At 41.8% G+C, this 27,173-nt stretch overlaps 3 protein-coding genes across 7 annotated transcripts; 2 read left to right on the top strand and 1 right to left on the bottom strand.

Annotated features, from left to right (window-relative positions):
• Positions 1–1,094: 1,094 nt before the first annotated feature.
• On the top strand, positions 1,095–20,594 carry LOC147060903 (ras-GEF domain-containing family member 1C-like). Its single transcript, XM_085939430.1, has 14 exons — positions 1,095–1,476; positions 12,320–12,531; positions 13,521–13,643; positions 13,754–13,891; positions 15,148–15,369; positions 16,307–16,381; positions 16,770–16,871; positions 17,513–17,615; positions 17,694–17,773; positions 17,968–18,063; positions 18,140–18,235; positions 18,329–18,452; positions 18,665–18,737; positions 18,968–20,594. The coding sequence occupies exons 2-14, from the start codon at positions 12,322–12,324 to the stop codon at positions 18,990–18,992; spliced, it is 1,467 nt and encodes a 488-aa protein (XP_085795556.1). The 5' UTR covers positions 1,095–1,476; positions 12,320–12,321; the 3' UTR covers positions 18,993–20,594.
• On the bottom strand, positions 20,421–22,176 carry tmem126a (transmembrane protein 126A). The gene has a single exon (XM_085939443.1). It carries the CDS (start codon positions 22,002–22,004, stop codon positions 21,387–21,389), a length of 618 nt encoding a protein of 205 aa, XP_085795569.1. The 5' UTR covers positions 22,005–22,176; the 3' UTR covers positions 20,421–21,386.
• On the top strand, positions 21,474–27,014 carry LOC147060905 (dual specificity protein kinase CLK4-like). 5 transcript variants are annotated; one of them, XM_085939417.1, is made up of 13 exons: positions 21,474–21,613; positions 22,947–23,107; positions 23,564–23,816; positions 24,377–24,479; positions 24,761–24,827; positions 24,908–25,024; positions 25,093–25,259; positions 25,336–25,430; positions 25,525–25,654; positions 25,736–25,818; positions 25,896–25,975; positions 26,058–26,148; positions 26,370–27,014. In XM_085939417.1, the coding sequence occupies exons 2-13, from the start codon at positions 22,947–22,949 to the stop codon at positions 26,541–26,543; spliced, it is 1,521 nt and encodes a 506-aa protein (XP_085795543.1). In that variant the 5' UTR covers positions 21,474–21,613; the 3' UTR covers positions 26,544–27,014. The 5 variants fall into 5 exon arrangements, with proteins under 5 accessions (XP_085795543.1, XP_085795528.1, XP_085795512.1 ...); XM_085939402.1 differs by lacking the exon at positions 21,474–21,613 and adding an exon at positions 21,826–22,051; XM_085939386.1 differs by lacking the exon at positions 21,474–21,613 and adding an exon at positions 22,314–22,415.
• The last annotated feature ends 159 nt before the right edge of the window (positions 27,015–27,173 follow it).

Genomic DNA, 27,173 nt, shown 5'->3' on the forward strand with positions numbered 1-27,173 from the left:
TCTTCCAACCGATGTTTATGCGTTGCCATTTTTATGTATCACTTTTGCTGATTAGGTGATGCAATTGGTTAGTCAGTCAATCATGTTTTAATGTCAATGTCATGCTATGTAATCAGCATGTGTGGGGGGGGGGGGGGGGTCTCACGATTATGAGTGGATGCCATTTAATTATACAGTAGAGCCTCGGTCTTCGAACCTCCCAGTTCTCGAACAAATCGGTAATCGAACAAAAAATTCGAGATTTTCGGTTGTCGATCCTCGCGAGATGAGCCGAGGGGACCCGAGGAAGTCCGACCGCGCGGCCCGGATGACGACTTGACTCCGTTTGTTCTTGTATTTTCATTACTTTGAGGATTGTATTAACCTCTAATCATGCCTCCAAAGATAGCAAGTGGGAGCGGTAAAGCCATCCTAAAACACAAAGACGCTCTTAAAGCAATGCGACAGTGACCGCCCAGCGCGCTGCTGTTGCGCGATCGGACCAAAATTAAGCTCCCTGCTCTGAGGTCCACTTGAATTTTGGAAAGTACATCAGGACTAAAAATGTGTTCTAAATTTCAGCGACGGCTCTGTCACGATAATGTGACCAGTGCGGAGCAGTTGCGCGGTCGACGGCGCGCTTCGGTTGCGCGTTTGGCGGTGCGCTGCAGTTGTGCGAGCGGACTAAATTAAGCTCCCTGCGCACTGAGGTCCACTTAAAATCTGAAAAGTAAATGAAGAATTTGAAAATATTTTCTAAATTTCAGCGACGGCTCTGTTACAATAATGCGACAAGCGCAATGCAGTTGAGTGGTCGGTGGCGCGCTACGGTTGTGCGTTCGGCGGTGCGCTGCAGTTGTGATCGGACAAAAATGAGCACACATCACAACTATGTTAAAAAAAAGCCATATTTAATTAAAATTTGCGGTTGACCAATGTCATTTTCAGACAAGTAAATTATAACGGTTGGGAAATACTAATCTGTAATGATATCCACCGCCCCTTCACAAAATGTAGTGAATCAATTTTACGGTGTAATGAGCACTAATTTGTGGAGTCCAAAATCCTGTTTTATTTATTGTGAAGGTCTGGACCGGATGTATAGCGTGTTATTCTGCTCGCTTGATGACTGCGAGTACTTCACTCCTCTGGTGCCTGATCTCCTGCACTGTGGACGTGTTGATAATCTCCATCGTGTCTCGTCTCAACGCGGAGCAGGACGGACGCCACGCCTTTGGGAAGCCACTTTGACACCTTGTCAGATTGTCTCCAGTGTTTGTCCTCCCCACCTGACAGGATTGCGTCTGCTCCACTCCAGAGGAACATTTTCTTCTTGTACATCATTTACGCACGCTGCGCTGCGCTGCGCTGTCTTTTTGGAGTGTGATCGTGCTGCTGCGTGAACGTCAAATCAGGGGTGATATCTGGAAGTCCCCCTCGTATTTACATCGGATAGCAACACGTCGGATCAAGAATGGGGCTTGCAGTGTAGTGGTGGTAAGAACACTCTTTACATTATCCTTATGAACGTAATTGTATTAGTCCACGCCCTCGGTCAGTACGTTTCCTCTATGGAAACCTGACCATGGCAATTTTCAATTGCACTTCAACGATGCTTGGCGCGAGTGTGTGCGTGTGTGAACGTCTTAAGCGCCTTTAATTGGTGACCATGTGACAGTTCAGTATTTGAGTGTGTTACGAGAAAAATGATGAGCATCGATCGTTCATGAATCGTCACGCTGCTGAGTGAGAGTGGAAATGTTCTTTTTTGTAAGATTGGTGCGTAGAACAGAAGGCACACCTGCGCACGCATGAGAGCCAATACAAAACCTAAATTAAAAAAAATATGTATTACTGTTGAGAAGCTGAAAATCCAAGGGGTGGGAAAATTTTGGATTCAAAAAAAGCTGTCTTAAAACAATTAACGGTTAGAAATCATTATTGATTAATTTGTTAATCAATGTTATCGTTGCACTTTAAGGGCTAACAAATGAGTAATTTTTGTTGACAGAGATATTTGATGCATGCCCATTGTTGTATATTGATGGGATTAAAATATCAAGGGTTAGAAACACTTCTCGGGATGATAGATTTCCCCGGCACCAACAATAATCATCCGAGAATGAATGAGCAAGATCATTGGCATCTTTGCATTTTGGCTTGTGCAGGTGTAAATTGCATGTTTGGTATCAAGTTGAACAGATGCAAAGGTGGGATTCATTCTATACGGTAGGAAATTTAAAAAAAATCTGAACGGTGCACTAAAGCAGTTTTTTTTTTTTTGCCTCAGGCTGACTGATGTAGCAGCTTGGCAAAGCAAGCCGAAGAGGATTTGTTATCTGTCTTTGGCAGCTTACTGCAAGGTGCACAAGTGCGAGGCGAGCTCTGTCACAAACAGGTTAGGTGGGGAGCAAGTCCAACTCGGGTTTTTGCTGATATTACCAGTCAAGCCAGCCACTTGCGTGCATCGTTCCCACGCCCTCAGCTCCTCTCAACCTTTCAGTGCTTCTCATCACGTTTGTGCAACTTTGAAGCTTCCTCCCGCTTTGAATACCTCACTCACAAATGTGACTTTACTCATAGCTATGTTGGCTGTGTCGTTGTCGTCCTCGGAACTGCATGTCATCTGAACTGCGAGCTAATGACCTTTTCACAGCAGTCGTGATGACTTGATCACAACTCTATTAATTAAAACTACATTCAATTTAGGCTTTGCAGCTTTCCGCAACTTGCCATTGTTGTACAATTTAAAAAGAATAATAGAGTAGTTAAGCTCACTCTTAGGAGAGGCTGGTACATCTTAGTGCACATGTAATATATTTTAGTGATCGGACAGAAAAGCAATCAAGGCTTCAACATAATTGTAAGTGATTATTTAGAACACAAGGGTTTGAGTTTCCAAACATCACATGAACTAGTTGGCACAAGAAGGCACACTCAGCTCTTTTTATTTTTTTGTCTTATATTAATGTCGTGTTTTTGAAACAAATCTAGACAATGTTTATGACTTTTACTACTTAACATAGGCTAGTGGGAGACTTGGTTGCTGCCAATTTATCATGGTAAAAGTAGCTCACTAGTGATGGGACATTGTGATTTCCTATTAATGTTGTAGATGTGATCACTTTAAAATGTGAATAGGCTACTGGTCTTAGTAGGACAACAAATAGATCTATATTTTTGAATCATTTGATTTTACTGTATTGGTCTCTATGATGGTCTGTCAAAATATTGCAAGTGTGCAGGTACATACAGACAGAGGCAGCAAAATGTTGATCCTTGCAACTTGACTTCGACGAGGAGAGAACACCAGATGTGTTGCCGTTAATGAGACTGTGAGGCGGGTCTGCAAATTTGAAGGCCTCTCAGTGCAAGAAGAGGGCAGCGACTCTTTCACTGTCCGGGGCAGGGCGACGGGGCGGGAGACACGGTCGTACGTTTGCAATGACAGCTTTATCGCCGACGCAAGGTTTATGGCCCTGCGCGGCGTACGAGAGCCGAGGCTCGTGCGTGTGCGTCGGTGCAGGAATTCCAATTGTCTATTCCACAGACATGAGATGATTCCATCATGGCCTTGAGGCAGAGCAATCAAAACAGCAATATAGGAAAGAGCATATGCCGGGAATTGATACAATCCCAAAGGATCTTGGGAATCCTTTTAATCAATTAATTAATCTGTCATGCTGTGATTGGCTGGAGAGTAGTCCAGGGTGTTCTTTGCCTCTTGCCCAAAAGGCAGAAGGAATAGGCTCAGTTTATCCCTAATGAGGACAAGTGGTAATGACAAATGGATGAATTAATACAATTCCATATTTCCAATTAGTGCTGTGCAATATTCAGATTTTTGTCGCTGTGCTATATAAAAATCTCGAGCATACAATACAAACTATCAGTTCTGTTGTTTTGATGCGGCCTGGCTCTGTTGCCTCACTAATAAAGTGTCTGAGAGGGAAACAACATCGATTATGCCTGGAGAGTGGGACGCAATAATGACGAGTGACAAGAGGCAAGAGTTTCTTGTATTGTTTTGTTTTTTAAACAACGTCCATCCTTTCATTTTCACTTCATGTAGCTATCATGGTAGTGTCTCAATACCAAATCGTGTATGTCTGATAGGAACTGAAACCTTTTCAGGAGGTCTCCTGCGAGGAAGTTTTGCAATAAGAAAAGGAACTTCATTCTTTATAAATAGTGAAAAATCAAATAAAAAAATGCCCAGTGTGCATTTTCACCTCATTATCAAAACATCTTACAAGTGGTTCTGCTAAATGGGGAAATACCTCTGTTTGACAAATCACAGTATGTAGCGCAGGGATGGGAAAACTTTATTCAAAAAAACCAACAACAAAAAAACAATTTGAGTGTACCTCCCCCCCTCACAAACACGTCTTCATGAAATGCTGATAACGACCCCATGCTTTTCAAAATTTTTAGTTGCGGTTTAAATTTTTAGTTAGTTTAGTTGCATTGGGTCTTATATTGCCCTATACTACGTGAGTATGCCTAATATTTTTAGGTGGATTTGGAATGAACATTTTATACATGCATTGAAAAATGTATTATTAAAAATTAAATATATATTAAGGACACTTTTTGTGCATGTATGCACATCATTATACACATTTTTTTTAAACAGCATTATTTATTTTACAACCGGTTATCAGTTATCCTATGTGGCTTTGGAGTAGCAATGACAAAAAAAGCATTTAACTTGCAATTCCCCGGGGGCGGTGGGGGCGGGGTCAATCGGGCAGCATTGTGTCACTTCCCGCTCCATTCTACATTTGATTGACTGATGGCCTGAAGTCAGCTGGACGTCTCCAGCCCACTGTGGCCCTGAACAGGATAAGTGGCATAGAAAATGGACTGATGATTAGAAAGGAGGACAGAATGTTTTGATGGTGCACCTGGCAGAGCTCACATGATTTCATCAGATGGCTGAACTTGATGAGGAGAATCAAAAAAACTGGTGTGCCTCGATATAGGGTCAAAAAGCAAGGACAAAGAGGAATTCTGATGGAATACAAGGAGAGATGTACGTATGTGTGTGAGGAGGCACAGTGGGTAATTCAACAGGCATCTAATTACCTCCCAACAGGAGCCTTGACTCCATGGAAACGCTTCACATAGTCAGAGCGACCATTGCTGCCGCCGCATTGCAATTGACGCACATGCATTGGGCCGGATTGAAAAAGCAATGCAATATGATTGCATCCGACTGGATTTGATCTTTTATTATTCCCCTCACCCAAGCATCTTTCTACATCTCATATATTGATTTCTTGGGTCGAGCCAACTAATGATTGCGCTTTCCTTAATCATATTCGGACAAGAATTACAATCAGAGCAGATTGTGCATTCCCCCAACGCTAATTACACATCAACGTCATACATCAGTCGGGATACGGTGCTCGGCATCTGCCCGTAGTAGAGTCGTAATGAGCAGATAGATATCTCATCTGTACAAGAAGAGACAGCCGTGATGATTCCGGTAGACGTCTGATGATTAGATTTGCATCTGTGAGCGTCATGCTAGCATAATGCACAGGTTTGTCCGTGTGTACATGCGTAGGCTCTTTAAGATGAAACCTACACAGACTTTGAGGTATTATGCATGCATGTTTTTCAGCGTTTGCCCTTGTTTTTGTTTCTTCGTTCTTCCGTTCACTAGCTCTTAAATGGGATGAAATGTTGATATTTATAGAGGGAAAAAAAATCCCCTATTTTATCTTATGTTGCTTTCAGGGATAGTTGCAGATTGGAATATTTGGAAGAATACGTGACTCCGTTTTAAAGATTTATGCCTATTTGAATGGCAGATTTAGGACACTCACAGATAAGCTTTGTCACCGCCAAGCCAATACCTCATCTCGGCTTCAATTATGTGTAAATAAGATGCACATAAAATGTCAGACACTCAATTCATTTTCGAGTGTCATTATACAGCCCATCAAAAAAGGGGGTCAAACAATGTATTTTTATTTTTTTTTACACGTAGAGTGGTTTTCAAGTGGTGTTGTCAAGTTGGATAATGGTAAGCTTTATCTTAGGGCCTAAGTGATCAGCCTAAGACTTAGGCTGATCACTTGTCTTTTTCACCTTCAGTCCAGTGAAGCGTAATTGACAAGGAACGGAATGCAGTCTGGTTTTGGCCATTTGTTTACTTGACATTGTCAACTGCGTAATAATGCTGGAAAACTGCAACGAAATAAAAAATTAATAACACTTAACCAAAAAAAGAATTGCAAAATAATAAGGGTGGATGGAACGCTTCATAAAATCCACAGTGTGGTGTGTTTCTCGGTTTTGTGCTGACAGTTGTCGATTTGCTTCGTATTGACTTTTAGTAAAATCATGTCTTAAATGGTTAGGATAAAGGTACAAGTATTATTATGCTCACATTATTATTAGTATTTCAAGTATTATATATTTTTCTACTTGCGCCAATGAACATAAATTCAATTGAAAGACAACCTGTCTCCACTTGTTGCGCTTTCGACAACAGAATTAGTCATGGCCCTGCTAATTACAACACAATGCATCTTTATTTAGATGGCACTATCACAAAGGCTTTTGCGGTAACAAAGCGCTTTACAAAAACATAAAATTACAGAGAGGAACAAAAAAATTGCAGAGACCAGCTGGGTTTTGTTGTGTTTCCATGTTGGTGACACCAGCAAGAGCAAAACAGCAGCGGCAGTACCACCAAAAGCGAAGCAAAAACAGACAAGATTCCAGCAGTCAAAGTTTCGATGGCTATTCAACGTGCGCTACTTTTCTTTTTCTTTCATTTTGAGTGAAAGGACTATAAGAGGATCGCACGGAGGGAAAGTCGCTGCTGATTGCGACAAACATCAATGCCATGAAAACTGTGCACTCACAGTTTTTATTGCTTTATGTTTCTTTGCCACAGGGACTCGCATTCATTCAGGGGGTGATGCTGAAAATTTGAGCAAGAACAGCATCTTTGTACAATCCATTTAGTCAAACATGATGTGATTGATATGCTTTTAGATCTTCATTCAGTCTTAAAGAACCATTGCCAACTACCGTCCCGGCCAGCAGGAGTATACATTACAGGGTTTTCATTCATTTTTAATGAATGGGGATCGTTTGGACAACATTGTCCTGTACCTTTTCAAGCCATGCAGCCTGCCTTTGCATAGTGTCTAAAAGATATACTGTATCCCCCCCCTCCTCCTCTCCAGCTGAATAGTAGCACAGATGGTTTCACTTACAGTGAAGGTGTGACTAAGTTACACTCGCAACTTTTTCAGGCCTTTCGTACAAGCCCGTACACATGACCCTCCCATATGCTTGCGCACAACTGTGTCCAAACTCGCTCAAGAATGAGGATGGCTTGGTGGGGGGGTGTGGAGGACAATTCCCAGTGGTCTTTGCGGTCAGATGGATAGTCGGTGGCTGTGGAACAGGTGCCTCATGTTGACCTGCCTACTTTGAGTCACATGACAATAAACATGACAATAAAGGGACGCTGGGAGGGTGTCCCTGATGAGTTGGAGTTCCCTAACATGTGTCCAAGCCTGAGAGGAGAATGAGTGTGTGTGGGGAGGTGGGGCAGAAATGCCTCTGCGGTAACTCAATCCTATGTGGGGTTGCAGCGTGGGTGCAAGTGTGCATGCAAGTTTATTTTTTCTTCAAGGCACAATGAACTCGTTTGTTTGTGGCTTTCGCTCCTCCTCAAACAAACACACACCACAAACCACAATGGTGAGCTGAATGAACATAAGGGTGCTCTATTACATGTTTAGTGTTGCATGTGTACATCGCCATTCAGTCTAGCCACTTTGGGGTACAAAAGCCTCCCAATAGGAAAGCAGAATGTTGACTGGGAAATGAATGGAGAGGCGTGCAGATGGAGCAAGACTGGAGTTGCAAGTAGGGACAGTGTCAGGACCAAAATGACACAAGGAAGCACGTTTTTAGAGCACGCTCCCAAAATAGAGGACAATGCCATGTGTTAAAGGAGCCATCACGTGGGTGCTAAATTTGTGTAGGCAGAGACACTTTTTTCCCGGTTTGCCCCTTTTCTTACGGCTAAACTTATCCCATGCGTGAACAAGGAAGTATCCGCAGAAGCAAAACATGTCAAGAACCCTTTAAATCTCATGATGTGCCCCTTACGGAACTTTTGACATTCTGTTTTCTATAAAGTCATCTATGGAAGAAATCACATCCAGCCATGTGCGAATGTGACAATTGAAGATCAATGATGAGGTGGGACACAATTATTGAGAGCGTATATGATATTGTGCAGCTTTTCAGGAAGTCGTTTCCACAGCTGATAAAAGGAAAGAGGAAGGTGTATATGACATTTGTTTTTTATAGTCAAGTGTTATGAAACTGACACGTCTATGAAGCCAGTAAGCGTTATTTCCTTATTTTGAATCCTCTGCAACACTTATGAGAAATTAGTCATGGGACAGTAATTTGCACTCCAGTTTGCCCTAATTGATTACCGGCACAGTTAATTAACAGTAAAATCTGCACAATAATCAGAATTCTTAACCTTTGATTTATCGACTAATCCCATGTGTGTGAATGATATTGTTTCTGGCATGTTCTTTTTGTGTAAATTATCTTTGGAATTTCTGCCTGACTATCATCGTTGTGGTTTCTGTGTGATTATAAATACGATGACCTTAGAATTCTCTTTTACAATCTCCCAAAATTCCCCATTGCAGATAAAGCCAATATGTAGCCTTCAATTTTTTTTTTACAAGAAAAACACCATAATGTGATAATGGATAGTACAGAGTCAGTCCTTCGACCACCATTTTACTGACTCTGTAAGGACAAAGGTCAGATTGCAATTTGATTGGGACTGACTAAGCCTCTTGTCTGCTGCCTTTTAACCTAGTTACTCCTTACACACACGTACACACACAGGTGTGTGTATGTGTGTGTAGTGCTAGTTCTATCCAGTGAAACAGGTTTCACCGATGACTACGCAACCAAAGACGAAAACTATGCTGTTAATCTGTGTGACGGCTTCAGGTTTTAGGCCATTGTTCCATCCACACCACGGTGACACACCTCCGCTCTACTCACTCACAGCTAGACACACCAACACACAACTAGACAGACTGCAAAAGGTGCTGATAAAATAAATGACTCCAGACAGTGCCATTGTGTTAATCAAATTCGAACAAAGCAAGCGGATCCCCCCCCCCGATGGCCAAGATAACAGCCCCACTGAAGCTTAGACGACACATGCACGCTCCCATGCACGGCTTGGACAATGACGCTCTCAGTCTAGACCGAGAGCAGGGCTGCTGTGGTTTTGCGGTCAGAGTACCACACTCACTTGTTCTTAGCTGCGGATTTTTGTGTGCATTTTCATGCAGCGTTAATACAAAGTGACAGCCACGGAGAGAGAGTAGTGTCTCTACGCTTGATATCTTGGTCAAATCGGAAATAAACTTTCAAAAGCAGGATAGTCAAAGAATAATAATGTTGTCAAAAGTTGAAATAGAGTTTAGAGATACGTTCCAGACTTCCCCTGCAAATAAGTGAAAATCTGAGATATGGAGGGACCATTAAAAAAAAAAAAAAAAAAAAAACTCAAAATGCTACAAATGCATTTTAGGTTACCAAAACACACTTTGAATGTATGCCTTAGCACCAGTTTGCGATGCGACCTGTTTCGAGCCCGTTCCGACGGTGCCAATATGTTGTACCTTATGATTCCTAAAAAGATGGTGTGTCAATTAAGGACGACTTGAGTTACAAAAGAGGACATGGGCGAGAATAAAGATGAAAAAATGAGGCTATATTGAAAGCCAGAGTTTGCTCTCATTTAGTATTTGAAAGTACGTACGTATGTCACTTGCATATATTTTCACCACAAGCTTTGCTATTTCATGTAAATATGAAATTATAAATATGGTCAAGTATTGTAATGTGTACTGTATTTCTCTTCTTTGGTAAGCATCTCACTCACAAATCTATTTTTTGCCTGAATGAAAGCTTCTGTGTATTTTGATCAGCTACAATTTACATTGTTTCCACATCGTGGAACTGCCATTCAAATTTGGAATCGCCGCAAAACCAGAAGCCGAGACTGTCTCACTCGTGAAATCTTGTGGCAGAAGTCAGCACACATGCGCGAGTGTGCCTTGGGAAATCCCAATAACTTCTATCAACCTCCCAAACTATTTATTGACATTTATTTTCAAGGATTGTCACTCTTTGATTTGCTCTCAAACACTCCCATGTTAGTGACAAATTAACTATGTTAACGTAGCCAAATGAATGATTGAATCCATTTTTTTTTTTTTGTTACTCGTCTTGTAGTGCTTGTAGACATACAGCGTGACCTGATGTGTCATTTAGGTGCAGACATTGATGACTGGTTTAGTGTCTGCCTGAGCAAACACACTTTGAGATATAGTTGCTGCAGGAGGGCTATGATGCAATGACCAATCACAAGCAGGCAGGTTGGTAAGTAGTAAATAGAGAATACTTTATCTCAAATGATACAGGAAGTCTTTGACAGTGTGAGGTCGAAGAATAAATCTCACTCAAAAAAAAAAAAAAAAGATTTTATCTGTCAAGGTTTGCATACATGGAATGATTTATGGATGCTGGATATTTAAAAGAAAAAAGAATTTCTGGCCTAATCTATTGCACAGACGAGTTTCTCCCAATTTTTTCCCTTCATTTATCAGGCCACATCTCTGTGGTAATGCAGTCCAACGGAGGTTACTATAGGGACACCACCAACTAATTTAGATCGTGACACATCACATTTTGAGAGAGAAACACGAGATAGGGACCTAGTTAGAGTTTTTTTCCAACTTTAAGTCTAACGGCACAAAATAAGTCAACGTATCTAATAATCTTCTTTAAGATGTCTAATATTCTAGAAGCTATGGGCATGAAGCTGGACATCTTTTTGTCAGGTTGCAGAAAGGCAGTAAGACCACCCATCCCCCTAGCCTTTTGTTTGCCAGTCTATGTGTGTTTGGGTCGAGGTGTGTACACATGCATGAAGAGGTTCTCCTGTTCAGAAGAAATAGGGAGGGAGCCGCTAAACAAAGAGAAACGGAGCCATTCTCACAGGAAACTCGAGACATGTGTGCCAGTGAGGGGTTGACCTAACCCAGACACCCGGGGGGGAGGTCGAAGGTCACCCATGCATGAAAAAATGCCATTCTCAAGTTTCTTCCAGTAACAGAGGGCGTGCTTAATTGATCGGTATCGTCATTTCCTTGAGTGATTTTTATCTTGCACAATCACCTCAGTTTTGTATTTTGCTCAAAGAAACAATGAACTGTCAATCTTCAGTTTGTAAAAACCTTATGCGCTCCTTCACACAAGCTTTAATCAGTTAACTGCGAGCTTCAACTGCTTTGCTAACCAAAACAGCAGCTCTTACCGTCACCAATTGTCTCAGATAATTTAACTGTAGCGGAAGCTGCCATTTAGATGTAGCAATATAATTTTAAACACTTGAATCATTTTGCATAAAAAAAAAAAATTCATTGCAATGCTTTTGTTCAATAGAATCATCATTATTGCAAAAGCTGGTATATGAATACAATTCAGTCACTATTATTAGACCTAAGAAAATCCAATCCAATGCTTTTCTTCAATAGAATCATCATTATTGCAAAAGCTGATATATGAATACAATTCAGTCACTATTATTAGACCTAAGAAAATACAAAAAACAGTATTTTCTTTTTTTGGAAGGCAATGTCGTTTGCGTGGCCCGCCCTCTCGCTAACTTGAGCGAGAATAGGCATTCACCTGTATAACATGACATGTTGCTTTCGATCTTTCTCTCAGCTTGCTTTTTTTTTTTTTCCTGACAACAACTGTACCTTGAGGAACATGAGAGCATCTGTTTGTATCGTACCCGTGCACATGTCTCATCTTACACAACAGTTCGCCGAGTGCTCAGATGCAGTGTCAGCCCAGTGAGGGAAGCAACATGTTGAATTTTTAAAGCGCGAAACCGCAAAGCTTTTGTACAGTGAAAGACATACAGGATGGAAATGGAGGCCACGCACTCGTTTTACAGCTGGTTTCCTTGGCGACTGAGTGACCCATATTTTTATTGGTTCTTCTGTCATGTGGGAGACGGCACAGCTGTCGGGGCGGGGGGTACCCTCTGTCCCGCAATGACGACAAAAGTGAAAAGTGCGCTGGGAGGATAAATAGAGGTGCTAACACAGAGCATCATTCTGTTCTGTACCCCTCCCCTCCTACATGACAGTGTTGTTTTCTTTTTAGCTAACTCTCCATCCTCATTGTCTTTTTTTTTTTTTGCTGACAATATATTTTTATGTGTGTTTTGTTCTATTCCACTTAGGAATGCCCCAGACTGTGTGCTCAGGCACAATGTTCACCACTCCTAGTGGCTTCAGCCCCCATCTGGCCTGCGCTGAGCCTGAGGAGGAGGAGGAGGCTGCACAGGAGGGCCAGGGGCCAGCAGCTTGCCTGGCTGATGGGCCCCCCATCAGCTCTGCCTCACTGGAAACCCTCATCCAGAATCTCGTGCCTACTGCTGACTACTACCCTGAGGTAAAGGGCACTTAAATGACTCTTTGTAAAGCGCTGACCTCCAATACGAAGCAGAATAATCTTAACTTGGATCAGCACCAAATTTTGCACTTCCTACTTTTGTATTCGTTCGTGCATTGCTTATCAAGAGAAAAATGTGAGAATACATTTTATTTTACAATTGAAAGTGAAAAATATCCCCTGCGACATCACTTTCCTTACTATCAGTGCATCAGTTATCGTAGAAATGCTGCCAGGGCGGTTGTGATTATTAGCTCGCCCATCTGCTGAAAATGCAAAACTTTCTTTTTAGTCCTAAAGTCTAAATATAGATCTTGTCGCAATACACTTGTTACACACTTTTATATACACTTTTTTTTTTATATACTTTTGTACACTTTATTATTGTACACAGTATTAGCGTTTGTTCTCACTCCTGTTTTCAAGAAATGGGGGAATATCAAATCACTGGAACTGAAAAGACAACTCACTCGGTCAGTTCTGTGTATTTGTCATTCCCAGATGGCGTTTACATTATAAAAACTCAACCAAATAATGTCATTTTGTTTTATTGCAAATCAAGGGCAAAAACCATAAGGGGGCTTCCAGAAATTCGCTTCAATGTTATGGTCATGAAAAAACCTTCAAAGAACAAAGCAGCAACACAAACAAACTAATCTGATCTAATCTACGGGAACAACAAATGTAAAAAAAAAAAAAATAGCTACTGTGTCAAAGTGCAAGGACGTTCTCTATGTGCTGTTTATTACGCTGCCTCTCCTCCAGTAAACTTCATTTCTGGCTTGCATGTTGTGGCACGACGTGCTACCACTCCGAAGGCGTGCACTAAATGTAGACTTATCTTTATATTGCAAAATAAAAATCCCAATGGTCACAGTGGCATGGATGATGAACTGCGATATGCGGAGTCCAAACCATGAGGTCATTCACTTTACAGATGAAATGTTTTGTTGACACGTGAACTAATGTCTCCTTCTGTCCTTTGACAGAAAGCGTATGTGTTTACGTTCCTGCTGAGCGCCCGTCTGTTCATCCCTCCTGCGGAGCTGCTGGCCCGCGTTTGTGAGCTGTGCATCAAGCAGCAGCAGCTGGACCAGAGCCCACTTGATACGGTAAGCACTGCAGCACACTTAAAACCACACGGCACTTCATAATGCACATCCTTCCTCTTCTCTGCATGCACGTATATGACCGCTTTATGATTGTTCTCATTCAACAACAGGCCAAAGTGCGTAGGTTTGGTCCAAAGATCTTGCAGCTGCTCACAGAGTGGACGGAGACGTTCCCCTCTGATTTTAAGGAGGAGAAGATGGTTGGACTCCTTAAAGACATCATTCACAGGATCGCTCCCTGCGATGAGGTCAGTCCATATTTATTTCCTCTTTGTTTGGGAGTGACTCTGCACTCCAAGCAAGTTACGTATCTGTGGCCATCATTACATAAGATGCTATATAGCTGTCATGTGAAATGCAGTGATGGGGAGAGAAATTCTGCTAAATCACTACCACTGTGTCAGCGTGAGGTTGAGTAGCCACATCACAGTGTTACGCAATCTTTGTACAGCAGGGCTGTGAGGAAAGAAGGACAGTTGGATGTGCAGCCTGGTAGGATGGATGGATGGATGGATGGATGTATGGGCCGAGAACTCGGGGGGATGGGATACGGACAGCAGAGGGGAAAGGTAGAAGAGGAGAAGGGATCTTAGCAAAAGAGCAGGCAAGATGGAGGAAGAAGATTTGAGGGCAGAAAGAAGGGAAGGGCAGGCAGTGATGAATGTGTTGCTATTTACAGCCTGTGTGTGTGTGTGGGGGGGGGGTCATTCATTCGTGAGGCACACTGACCTCGCGGCCTCTGTGACCAGAATTTGGAGGGAGGAGCAAAGCGAAACACTTACTCACCGCATGGCTGCAATTGCATGTGTGGAAAATCATGGAGTGAATCACATTTTCAGAAAATATTTGAAATGTCTGCGAGTTACATCATTGACAATTTTTGGGTGGAAATGCATAGAGTTGACCACTTTACAAATATGACTCGTTTTGCAATAGAATGATAATGATTTTGCAGTAGAATAGCAATTAAAGATATATTGGAGCCATGGTGAAAAAAAACAAAAAACAAACACCAAGCATGCGCGTACTAGAAGAAAAATGTTTAATAGTATATTTAATATGCAAATGTACAAGGTACAGTATATAGCAACCCAAAAAATTTGATTTTGTTTTGATGCATCACATTTGTACAACCACTTGAAACAGATCAAACTGATGATGGTGTTGACCACAAGATCCTCATCTTTATGCAGCTACTTTTGCTTTTGATATTATAACTGTATTTTTTGTTAAATGATTACTTCTCCCCATTCATAATATAAATTAAAATACAATAAGTTTGTAATACTAAAATTTTTTGTTTTATGATCTTTCAAACGTATTTTTCCTAATAGCTTTCCTTTCTAATACTTTTTCTAGTGGACTTTATTCTAATAGTATTGATTTAATTTCCTGGGTGGCCATGATACTCCTTGGTGCAGATGGAGAAGCGACTGCTAAAATATGCATTGTCCTTAATTAAGACTTACTGACTGATCTCGCCTCTCATTCTTCTTCTATTCAGGCTTACTGGAAAACCTTAAACCAGGTGCTGCAGAAGCTGAGCCAAAGGCTGGCCTTGATGAGTCAGGGGGAGGAGAGCATCATCAAGGTCTCCCTCAATGCCTCCTACATCTCCGACAAGCTCGTGGCCTTCAAGACCAAGCCCCCGCCCATCCAGAAGGACATGCTCTCCATCTGCAATGACCCTTACACCCTGGCACAGCAGCTCACCCACGTGGAACTGGTGAGGGAGGGGAGCTGAAGTGGGGGATGGAGGGAGGGAGGAAGGGAGGAGGGTCGGACGGAGGTCAGGAAATGAGATGATAGCAAGGAAAAACGGCTGGTGGGAGATTGGAGAGAGGAGGCCAAGGTTGGAGATAATATCAATATGCCAGTAGGTGAGGAACGTACTAGATGAAGGGATGCGTGGGAAAGAAGAAGTGAAAATAGTTGGGCTCCATTATTGCACATCCAAATGGCAATCAAGCACTACTTTTATGTTAGAGCAAACAGTGAGTGGATGCCACGTCAGTCTTGCAGCTGTGAGGTTAAGGTTCACTCTGCTCGACAGCACCTCTGTTGGTGGTGGCAAAGTACTGCACTCCATTTTGCAGTCAACAGACAAATGCAGTGAGGCAAAGTACATGGCAAAAGAACACTACTGATTGCGTGCACAGTCCCTTCAGTCCATGTGTGTGTGTCTATGTATGTGATGTGGGTGGTTGTGTTTGTATAAGCGTGTACACCCGTGTCTGAGTGCTGACATCACCCCACAAGTCAAGTCATGCGCCTGAGGCAGCAAACTACGTGGATAAACTGCAGTGATTGTATGTGATGTGACAGCTTCACACTCTCCCACTTCCGCCCCTAGAACATGCCAAACAAAGATTCCGCACGCTCAAACTTAACATTCAAATGATTTGCATTTGTTTCCTTTAGGACCTTAACTGCAAGCTTTGTAAATTTGGTGTATGCAACATAAGTTGTAGTTTGATGGCTGCACAAGTTGACAGTAGGTCAGATGAATACAATACTTGCAATATTATCTTAATAGACGAGAATATTGCGTCCCCATTTTGAGGAAATGTAATTCCTGTGAGTTCTGTCCATGTGTGGTGACGTCCTTTTGATCGACTTTCATTACTGAAATGAAAATAAGCATTTGTTTGTGTGTTTTTCAGGAACATTTGAGTCATATTGGACCGGAGGAGTTTGTTCAAGCTTTCGTTCAGAAAAACCCTCTGGATGGAACCCGGGTAGGTTTTCAGAAGTCCCATTTGAATATTTTTAGTTAAATTTAACTGTCCAGAAAAAATGCATGCATATTTTTATTTTAGTCATGTATGTGTGGCTGTTTGCATTGACTTATGTTAAGGAAGGTAAAAACAAGCGCAATGCCATTGTTGAAAAATGTCGGGGTTCACTTTCTCATTAGCTTGCCATCTCCAAAGTGCCATACGGTCTTCCTCACGCTATCGATCGTGTTACCGCTGCTTTCAGCCTGCTGCTGCCTTTGTCATTTACGTTCGCACAGGGGGTCATCCTGTAGACAGGAAGCTAATTACCATCGGATCAATTCCCCCTGGAAGTATTTCCGTTACTCACTTGTATTTGTTTGTATATGTACGTGTGTGTGCACATCAGCAACAATCATGTTTCAGTGACCAGAAGAAAACCTCCAACCTTGAGGCATATGTCAGATGGTTCAACAGGCTGTGTTATCTGGTTGCAACTGAGATCTGCATGGTGAGTAGTGGAAATGGGTGCACTTATGGAGAAAAAGAATAACATTTTAGAGTGGCATTGTGTTGTGGGCAGCCAAAGGTACATTTGCAATAATCATGCTGTCAAATCAGTATTTTGCTGATTCCGCTCACACCTATAGTGCTTACTAACACAGATTTAGACAGATTTGTGAATAATATTGAAGAGAAACTGTCTTTTGGTGGACATTAAAGTTTTGATTTCATGTTTTAAATTGCGTAATTCGAAACAATGTAATATCAACAACTGTATGTGTACATTTTGTTTGATAGATCTGCTTCATTTTTTGAAACCCATTCAATTAAAATAGGTTTGTTACGAATCGTGACTACCCTCTAGCGGTTACTTTTAGTATGCACTCATCCTCTATGCGAGACTAATCCCTGTATTTATTAGTATCTTAGCAGAATGTTTTTTTTTTTAATACCTTTACTATGCTCAGATTTCAGCTCTTTATATCTACAGTAGTTACTATTGGCTTCCTTGGATCTTCTTTGGCACTAAACTCATGGACTAGCCAGGCGTCTGACCTTTAGTGAAATAAAAGCTTAGTGAGAGATTCCACACAATAATGAACAGACCGATCGATTTGTCTCCATATGATTGTTCATTGCCTATTGCAGCCTGCAAAAAAGAAGCAGAGGGCCCTGGTGATAGAGTTTTTTATCGATGTGGCCAGAGAGTGTTTCAACATCGGAAACTTCAACTCGCTCATGGCCATCATCTGTGAGTCCACTAATCTCATGCTTGATTGAATTACAAGGCATCGCATTAATAATTAAAATGTCTCCCGCCCCTCGTTAGCCGGTATGAACATGAGTCCTGTGTCAAGACTGAAGAAGACCTGGGGCAAGGCCAAGACTGCTAAATTCTTTATTTTGGAGGTAAGAAATTCTGTACAGCCATTTACCAACACCATAATACACCACACAGTAAGATGTGTCCTAATGATTAATTGATTTTAATAGACTATGCCTCTGGGAATGACAATTGCTTGCCCATTTTTTTCATTTGTTTGCTACTACTGCCACAGCAGGTTCTAATCTGAAGTTGACAGTCTTGCGCTTTCCCTTGATAGCATCAAATGGATCCTACAGGCAACTTTTACAACTACAGGACCGCTCTGAGGGGTGCCGCCCATCGTTCTCGGACGGCTAGCAGTAACAGAGAAAAGGTAGGCGTCCATGTTGTCTCTGGGCTTCGCTCGCTCTTTCGCTTGCTTTGCCCTCACTTTTGTTTCCCCACCTCAGATTGTGATCCCCTTCTTCAGTCTTCTCATTAAAGATATTTACTTTCTGAATGAAGGATGCGCCAATCGACTTCCCAACGGCCATGTTAATTTTGAGGTGAGATACTTTTATTTTATTATTTTATTGTGACCATCCAACAGCAAAGCAAAAAACATTGTCTTTCTATTCTATTTCTGACTGTTATTTTAGAAATTTGTGGAGCTGGGCAGGCAAGTTGGGGAATTCATGATCTGGAAGCAGGTGGAGTGTCCATTTGAGGAGGATCAGGCCATTCTACATTACCTCCACACCGCCCCCATCTTCAGTGAGGATGGTGAGTGTCTCGTGCACTTGTTTTTCCCTTCGGGCCACAGCATTGGGGACACCTCAAAAATCTGATGAGGGAGAGCAATGGCCTCCCCTCTAAATTCTGCCTTTTGAAGATAATAATGCTCAGATTTTATTAACAATGTCAGTGTGGTATTAATGTAATAATATCTTAAATGTTTCAAAATTCTATTGTTGAGTAAACTGCTTTTTCCCCAGGACTCTACCTTGCATCCTATGAGAGTGAGAGTCCAGAGAACCAGGTGGAAAAGGACAGGTGGAAAGCTCTCAGGTAATTGTCAGTCAAATTTGACATTTGAGGGAAATAAAAAGTAAAAAAATATATATATATGTTTTTAATGTAATTTGTGATTTGATATAGACAAATCTCTCAGGGGTCATTCTAAGCCGAAAGTCAAACAAGATTGTGAATTGACCTGTTAGATAGCGACTGTGTGTGCATGGTCAAGGAGCAGAGATAGGCAAGAACCTGTCATTCACCATCTCTGTTCTCCCACCCAGGTCAAACGTTCTAGGAAAGACATGAGGCACTGATGGCAGCTGATCCTCTCACCAGCGAGGGCGCGCATGTTCTCATTGCACTATAATGAACTGAGAAGGAACCAAGCTGGTACTTAGGTGTTTTCTATCAAGAAAAGATAACTAAAAAAAAAAAAGGATGGTGAACAGGATTCATCAAGAATATGGTGTAATGAAGGGAAAAAAAGATGTGAAAATAATGAAGCTACTGAACAAATTATGATATAATACCATGATGAGGATGTCTATGTACTCTGTGAAGACGTGTTTGTTTACTACCACGGAGTGTGCAGTTACAGGGAAAACCACTTTATAACAACAAATTCCTACTGATGTTGTCGCCGTTTTGGTATTTGCTTTGCTCTCTTTTTCTCCCCCTCTTAGGTCTAAAATCACAATAGCTATTTTATTTGACGTTTTCCTTGCATTGTAATGTACTGTAATGACATTTTCCATGATGTGAAGGGCGCTGGTTTGCCCATATCAGCTGTTGAGTTTTATAATGTTGGTCTACTGTAGTGAAGGAATTGCTGTGTGTGTGTGTGTGTGTGTCTGTGAGGCTTGGGAAGTATTTGAAGTGTGTGTGTGTGCCTGCGTGCGTGCGTAGTGTCGACATGAAGCATCCAATGTCAATTGAGATTGCCTATGATAAGAATGACTGGAAATTCTTATTTGTCTTTTTTTTATGATTATTTATTGTATTTTATTTTGCAGGTGGGGCTAATATGTGCTGTTGCTAAAGTGTTTACTCCTATCAGATGTGTCGTTGCCATGAATGCTTAGGCAAGTGTGTACATTCAGACCCCACCTTTCTGCTCCTCAGGAAGTCTTTTCTCTTGACTGATGTTCAGTTGTCTTATATTTATGGAGATTTCTGTGCTTACAGATGTATTGTTTTTATTGTATTTTGTTTCATATGAAGTGATATGGCATGTTCGAGTGGGTTATTTCGTAGAGAGGCTTTAGGCGAGTTCACCTTGTGACCACTACCACAAGCTGTAGTGATGATGCGTAGTGTTATGCTAATGAAGGAGAGTGTTAAGGAACAAAGGACGATCGTGCCATCAGGTCCATCTTATGTGTGGTGTGATTGTTTTTGACCCTTTTCTCGTGCTTTTTGGAACTCTTTGTAAGGATGTCCTAATAGGAAAGTAAGCGGAACCAGTGTAATTAGAAGCATTTTAAAACCAACCTCTTCATTAGTATAGGCTTGATGTCAATATTTTCTCCTCATAATTTTCCTGTAAATCTAATAACTCTGCTCCTCATCCATACTTCACATATCGGTTATGACAACCACAGATGTGGCGTCCAACCTAAGATTGGTTTTGCTGACATCTGTCATGTGATTTTGATGACAATCACCGATACACAACATCCACCACATTCGTCTTAGCAAGAGTGCGTTTTAAGAATGGGATGCACCAGTGTTTTCCTTTATTTGGGTCAAAGTGAAACCTTCATGATTCCAGCATCGCTGCAAAATGTGTGTTCCTTAAAACCTTTAATAAAGTAAGCCATGCTCAGTTGTTTAACTGATCTTTATTTGCACCGCTACTTTTTAACTCTGCAACATGCTGAGACTTTACCGGTTTGTATGTTTTGGTGATCTTGTGCGTTTGAATAGGAAAGTCTCAAATACCGTTTGCCTATTACACGTCGGTCATTTGTTGAACAGTTTTATTCCAAACAGTATAACACTTCATAACTTTTGTCTTGTTGCATATCTTATGATGGCTGTGTCATCACTCATCAGTATATGAATTAAACATTTTTTATTCTGGTCTACTAACACCCAAAATAACTAAATATTTTTGAAAAAGCACACATGCTCAGTAAAAGTATGGACACACGGTAAAATTAAAAGTAGGCTTTTGATTCAACTCATTTACAAAGGATAAAAAAGTAGACTTGTTTTTTGGGCTGGCACAAAACATTCATCACAAATCTTTCCTACAGATCTTTTGCTTCTAACCCTTTGCATCATCGATAATACTCCATGATTCTCATTCCTCCATGTCGCTGCTTTTTCATCCCTGAAGTTGATTCATCAAATCTCAGTGATGACTTTACAAATCAGTGATTCCATGAAACAAAATGATGCTGATCTAACAAATTAAACCCAAAAACGCATCCAAGTAATATCAATGTATCATCTATCCATTTTCTATACCGCTTGTCCCAAATTTTGTATTTTATCATTGGCATATTAACTCATAAGCAGTTAGCACGTTTATTTATGTACACTAACACAGGTGAAGTAAGCAACCACACCTGAAGGTTGAAGTAGGGCAGTGATCAGATGAAATTAAATCATGCCTAATTTATATACAGTAAAAACTAATCATACTCCACAAGAATTGATCTTAGGTCAATAGGCAGTTTATTTTTTTTTCACATTCTAGTTATTTAGTTCCTCTGTGTGCGGACCGAAAGTGATCTTGGCCAGTGTGTGGTAGCTTTCAAAGTGCCTGGAGCCAAGGAAAGTACCGAAAAAGGCCTGGAGGAGAATCACTGCCCTCATCTTCCTTAAAATCGGTCTGGAGAGGTCCATCCAGTACCGGAGGACGTTTCCCTTCTCCGGCAATGGCGCCGTGTTGTATCTGGACGCAAGGCCGATGTTGACAGGTAAAGCCAGGATTATGGGGTACACTGCGCCGCCGATCACACCCACCAGTGCGCCCCTCATGAGCGCGCAGGTGGGGCAATTGAGGTCACCAGACAAGAGAGGGCTTGACACCGTGGCGTTGTAAAGGAAATACGTCGTCATAAAGGGAAGTGCGGCCATCGGAAGGCTGGAGCTGATGGGCGCCTGAGTGACGTTCAAGGCTCGCCGGTACAAGCTGTTGGCGATCAGGCCAGCAAGTCCTCCGTTTCCTCCCAGATACATGGGCCCGTACAGGAAGAGCTTTTGGTCAATGTCGGGAAGCTTGTCGAAGTTCTTTGCCAGCAATTCGGCGATCGCCGCTCGTGAAAGTCTCTTACCAGCAACGCTGTCCTTTTCGACGTATTCTGACATGGTCCAAGTTATTTGAAGACATTCAACTAAGATCAGGAAGCTAAAGAGTAAGATATGGGCATCTCAACGTGACACGGGGTAGTGTTTCATTACTGTCAAACAGGGCGCTGACATTTTTTACCCACAAGGCAATGCGAACGATTTTTGGACTTTGCCCTGAAATTTGTCTCCCAATCCGCACATTTAGTTGAGCTAGTCCAAAAGAAATGTACTATAAACTGTTATAGTGAAAATAAAAAACTAAAACATATTAACTTATAGTAATTCAAATAACTTATTTTTAATTGAAATTGGGACAATGTGGAATATTAGGTGCCTGTAAGTTTAAACTCGGAACATCACAATATAAGGTTATCGTGGGCGTGTCTGTTGTGCATGACGGAAGGAGGGGGTGGTCTCATCGGCCATTCGGTGAGGATTCGCAGCATTCGCCATCTTTGAGAGAGAGACGTCGAATATATTTTTCAAATTTTATTAAGTTTTGTTTCTAGTACGCTTAAAGTAAAGCGCCGTGGTCTACTTGTATATCAAGTGAGGTAAGGTTAATTGATAAATAATTGAAAAAATGGCTGTTTGGAAGCATTAGGGTTTATTCCAAATTGCGACGGCTAAATTTAGCCAGTTAGCTTTTATCTTCGACGCCTCGATGGCAGGGCCTACTTGGCTGCTAGGTACTTTAGCTACTTTAATGTTAACGCTCATAAATACTTAACGCCTTTCGGAAATCGATGTTGCATGGATTTTTTAAATATTCTGAAACAATTGTCGTTTCATTAAATTTAAACTCCAGCTGCAAACTTGCATATATCTTCAGTAAGTGATATTTCCACATCCAAAGCATCGCGGCGGAGTTAGCATTTACCGTTGTTTGAATGTGTACATTTGGTGCATTTGCTGCATTGTAGCGATCACCGTGGATTTCTTTTCTGCAATCTTGTTTAGATGCGCTATTGTACACGTGTATACTCTCCGGGTGTCTGGATTGACGAGTACAGCTGGGAAGAAAGAATGGAGTATCGCAAACGAAAGGCCCGGGATTCGCACAGCAGCGAACGAGAAAACAAGTACAGAAGAACTCATCGATACCACAAGACTAATGACGGGTAAAATAAATGTGTTGTTGGTAAATGTTCACTTGGTAGTTTCAGTCCGGGGTGTGCGTGAATACTGAAAAAAAAACAGAGCAGACATTCAGGCGTGTCACTGCGCAGATGCATACCAAGCATTTTCTTTTCATTTTTTTATGAGCACAAAATGAGCAGCACGCTCCTTTAAGAAACACACACACACACACACACACACACACACACACACACACACGAAAGCTCAGTATTGACTGCATCTGATGTATAAAAAAGATGATATACAGAAAAATGGAAGGCAGGGGTCTGCTATGCGTTATTTATGAAAAAATGCTGAGAACAGCATTTAATTCTACCTATAATTATGTCTGGCATTCATAGAGGAACACATTAGGTATATTAAGGAAAAAATGAAAATATTAGTGAAATTGATTTTTATTTTTTTATGGCACTGCTGATATTTTGGCTATTTTGTAGGTTCTACCTGGAGAACCGAAGCTTGAACCACAGTGTGGACTCGCGGGACAGGGAGACTTGGGAGCGCAATTTGGATGTGGCCTGCGGAGAGGACAGCCGTGACTACACCTTTAAGGACAGAGACCGTGATTGGCACCATTACAGCAAATCATCCGGGCGCAGTGGGCGGAGCGGGCGCAGTCGAAGAAGCAGACGAAGCAGACACAGAGACAGAAGGCACAGGCGGAGCCACTCTCGCTACAGGTCGTCCTCGGTATGAGTAACCCCTTTTCCTTTCCTCTGCACTGTGTATCACAAACCATCAAAAGGGTCATTAGAACTTTTACTTAGCCAATCTGACATGCATATACCATTTTTTTAAATCATAATCAAAAGTAGGAACATAACGGCTTAGAAAGATTATTGTTGAGAAAAAGGATATAACATGAGTGCTGTTATGAAATCTAATGAATGACACAGTTATGCAAGAGTTGCAAAATGATTCATGTAACAAAAGACTTGTCACTTCAGTTTTTTTTTTCTGCACTACTCTGAGAACGTCTCATCTGAAAATCTTGTTGCCATGTTTTTCTTCTGTAACACACACTATGTGGTGGCTGGCGCCCAATTTCTCGATGGGGCTGAATTTGAATTTGCTGCTCCGTCCAATCGCCTGGCGGTGTTACTGAACGGGCCGAAACTATCCACCCCTACATCTCCCCCTTCGGCCTGCTTGAATGAATGACGATGTCGCGTTGTGGTGGCCTGGTGCCGGCTGGCTGGCTGACTGATGGGTTATTGATGTGATGGCGGATTGCGGCGGTTCCGATGCAGAGGAGGAGCCATCGGCGCAGGAGCAGGAAAAGATCCCGGAGTGTTGAGGATGATGACGAGGGTCACCTCATCTATCACAATGGAGACATGCTGAAAGCGAGATGTATAGAATATACACCTTTTTTTCCTACTGTTCACATTTTTTTCTTTCACACTCTTGTCTGGTCTTTATTTCTAAATATGATTTAGATAATACATGTTTGCGTTAGAAGTAACTTTTTGGTTTGCTACTTCTCGTGTAACATTAAACATAATTTTTTTCATGACAACTACTGTCAAAGCCTCTTACACTAGTGTAGCTATTTTAGTTCAGTGAAGCTGCCAAACGGCAGCGCTTGACCTACCACTGCTTTGTATCTAACATTCATTCTCTATTTTGTGTAGATGAGATAGTGTGTACTCTTGGAGAGGGTGCCTTTGGAAAGGTTGTCGAATGCCTTGATCACCTAAAGTAAGAATCAACAGGACTTGCTTGTCAGCCACTCTACTTTCCCTGCAGATTTGAATGATTTCCTTCCTTCTGTCTTGCAGCAAAGGAGCTCGAGTGGCTCTGAAGATCATAAAAAACATTGATCGCTACCGCGACGCAGCAAAGTCTGAGGTCGCTGTGCTTGAACATCTCAAATCCCTCGATTCTCAGAGCAAATAGTAAGCGGCTGCACGCCATACTAATTGTTGCCAACATTGACACACCTTGACATGACCTCTCCCAATAGCGCTTGCGTTCACATGCTGGACTGGTTTGACTACCACGGTCACATCTGCATCGCCTTTGAGTTGCTGGGCCTCAGTACCTACGATTTTCTCAAGGAGAACAACTTCGTACCTTTCCCCATTGAGCACATCCGGAAAATGGCCCATCAGATTATTCGCGCTGTTAGATGTGAGTTGACGATGACACGACGATCTATTTTGTGATGTATTTATTTGACTAATGCCTTTTGTTTGCCTCTTTACAGTTCTGCATAATAATAAGTTGACCCACACAGACCTGAAGCCTGAGAATATTCTTTTTATTAATTCAGAATATGATATGGATTACAATCCATCAAAGGTAGGTAAAAGTAGATGCAATTGTATTTAAGATTGAGTGGGATTCACATTGAATGCGAGCACTTTGATCAGCACATGTGTATTATCATTCCAAGAAACGAGATGAACGGAGTTTGAAGAGACCTGATATAAAAATAGTAGATTTTGGAAACGCTACTTATGAACATGAGCATCACACATCGGTTGTTTCCACACGTCATTACCGCGCTCCCGAAGTCATTTTAGGTAGGTGGTCTGTTTAAAAAAATGCTACAAGTTATTTAGTGGCTGCTTCTTGTTGAGTGGACTGTACATTTTGTCTTTCAGACCTTGGCTGGGACCATTCCTGTGACATCTGGAGCATTGGCTGCATCCTCATCGAATACTACCTTGGGTCAACCCTCTTCCAGGTGTGTGCGCCTGTGTGGGCTGCAAAAGTGGAGAGTATCTGTCCAAAGCATTTATCACTTTCTGTTTTTACCTTCAGACGCATGACAGCAAGGAACACCTCGCTATGATGGAGAGGGTCCTGGGTCCGATTCCTCCGCATTTCCTTCAGAAAACCAGGTTGGGGGCAGCTTTTGGAGCCAAGCCATTCGAAACCCTTGTGTTGCCATCTGTAACCATGGGGAATGTTATTATTGTGCAGGAAACAGCGCTATCTCCACCACAACAAGCTGGACTGGGATGTTGACAGCTCCGGTGGCCGATACGTCAGGAAACATTGCAAGCCGCTCAGGGTGAGAATGAGAAGACAATGTATGCTGCCACAAGCAGTCAAGTTTTGTTTCCTTCCAGGGACAAAGACATAAACAACATAAAAGAAACTACAGAAGGGGCTAAATTCTACGGGCATTGTCACCCGTCATCTTTTCACATCTACTGGGCTTACTGATATTTCATCTTATGAAAGCAAAATATGCTGATTTATTCTGAAAGCTTTGTCCTATCTTTCCTATAGCGTTACATGGTGTCTCAAAGCGCAGACCACCAGCAGCTATTCGACCTTCTGGAGAAGTTAATGGAGTACGATCCAGCTAAGCGCATCACATTGGATAAAGCGCTCCAGCACCCCTTCTTCTCCTGCTACCACGAGAGCAGCAACGCAAGCAGTAGCTCCAACAAAAAGCTCTGAGCCTCGAACGTGTGTCATAACGGTGAGCTCTTCAACAGGGTGCTCGCTCGGTTCCGGCCTCAACGTCCTCACTCTCCAAGAGAGGTGAACGCACATGACTGTATCAGTCCTCTGCCTTTCTTCTCTATGCCGGTCCTTACCCAACATTTATTTACATCTCATGTGTACCAATCGCTAACTAATGTATTTATTTGCCATTCATAAATTACATGCTTTGAAAAGATGCTTTGAAAAATTGATTTGTTTTCCTCCATCATTGGTCCAAATGAGTCTGTTATTTTTGCATTGTACAGTTTCTAGTGGGTGTGTTATTCATTGTCAATAATAAAAATTAATATGTATCAGCAAAATTGTACTGTAAAAAGTGAAGGGGGAAGACATTTTTTTTGTACTGTACATAGAAATGATTGTGGTATTTTGGTCTCTTGCAGTATCGTGTTTTCTCAATAAATATGAATAATGTCAAACAAACACTTTTGGGTTGATTCCTGTGTTTTTTAGAACAATGCAATTGCCTCGCTGATACTTAAGGTGGCAGCAAAACGGTTTAGAAAATTCGGCCCGAAGAGGCCGGCCGGCCAGCTTTGACGGTATACTGAATGAACTAAGCAGACAAGACTGACACCAGTG

This window comes from Syngnathus leptorhynchus, chromosome 2 (assembly GCF_054491065.1).
Source record: "Syngnathus leptorhynchus isolate UIUO chromosome 2, UIUO_Slep, whole genome shotgun sequence".
NCBI classification, from domain to species: domain Eukaryota; kingdom Metazoa; phylum Chordata; class Actinopteri; order Syngnathiformes; family Syngnathidae; genus Syngnathus; species Syngnathus leptorhynchus.

Excerpts from the sequence above, each read along its gene's own strand:
- LOC147060903 (XM_085939430.1), top strand. The coding sequence starts at position 12,322 with ATGCCCCAGACTGTGTGCTCAGGCACAATGTTCACCACTCCTAGTGGC. Across the intron at positions 18,064-18,139 it reads CTAGCAGTAACAGAGAAAAG|ATTGTGATCCCCTTCTTCAG; the intron begins GTAGGCGTCCAT and ends TCCCCACCTCAG. Across the intron at positions 18,738-18,967 it reads GACAGGTGGAAAGCTCTCAG|GTCAAACGTTCTAGGAAAGA; the intron begins GTAATTGTCAGT and ends TCTCCCACCCAG.
- LOC147060905 (XM_085939386.1), top strand. The coding sequence starts at position 22,380 with ATGACGGAAGGAGGGGGTGGTCTCATCGGCCATTCG. Across the intron at positions 24,480-24,760 it reads AGACATGCTGAAAGCGAGAT|ATGAGATAGTGTGTACTCTT; the intron begins GTATAGAATATA and ends TATTTTGTGTAG. Across the intron at positions 25,819-25,895 it reads TTGGGTCAACCCTCTTCCAG|ACGCATGACAGCAAGGAACA; the intron begins GTGTGTGCGCCT and ends TTTTACCTTCAG.
- tmem126a (XM_085939443.1), bottom strand. The coding sequence starts at position 22,004 with ATGTCAGAATACGTCGAAAAGGACAGCGTTGCTGGTAAGAGACTTTCA.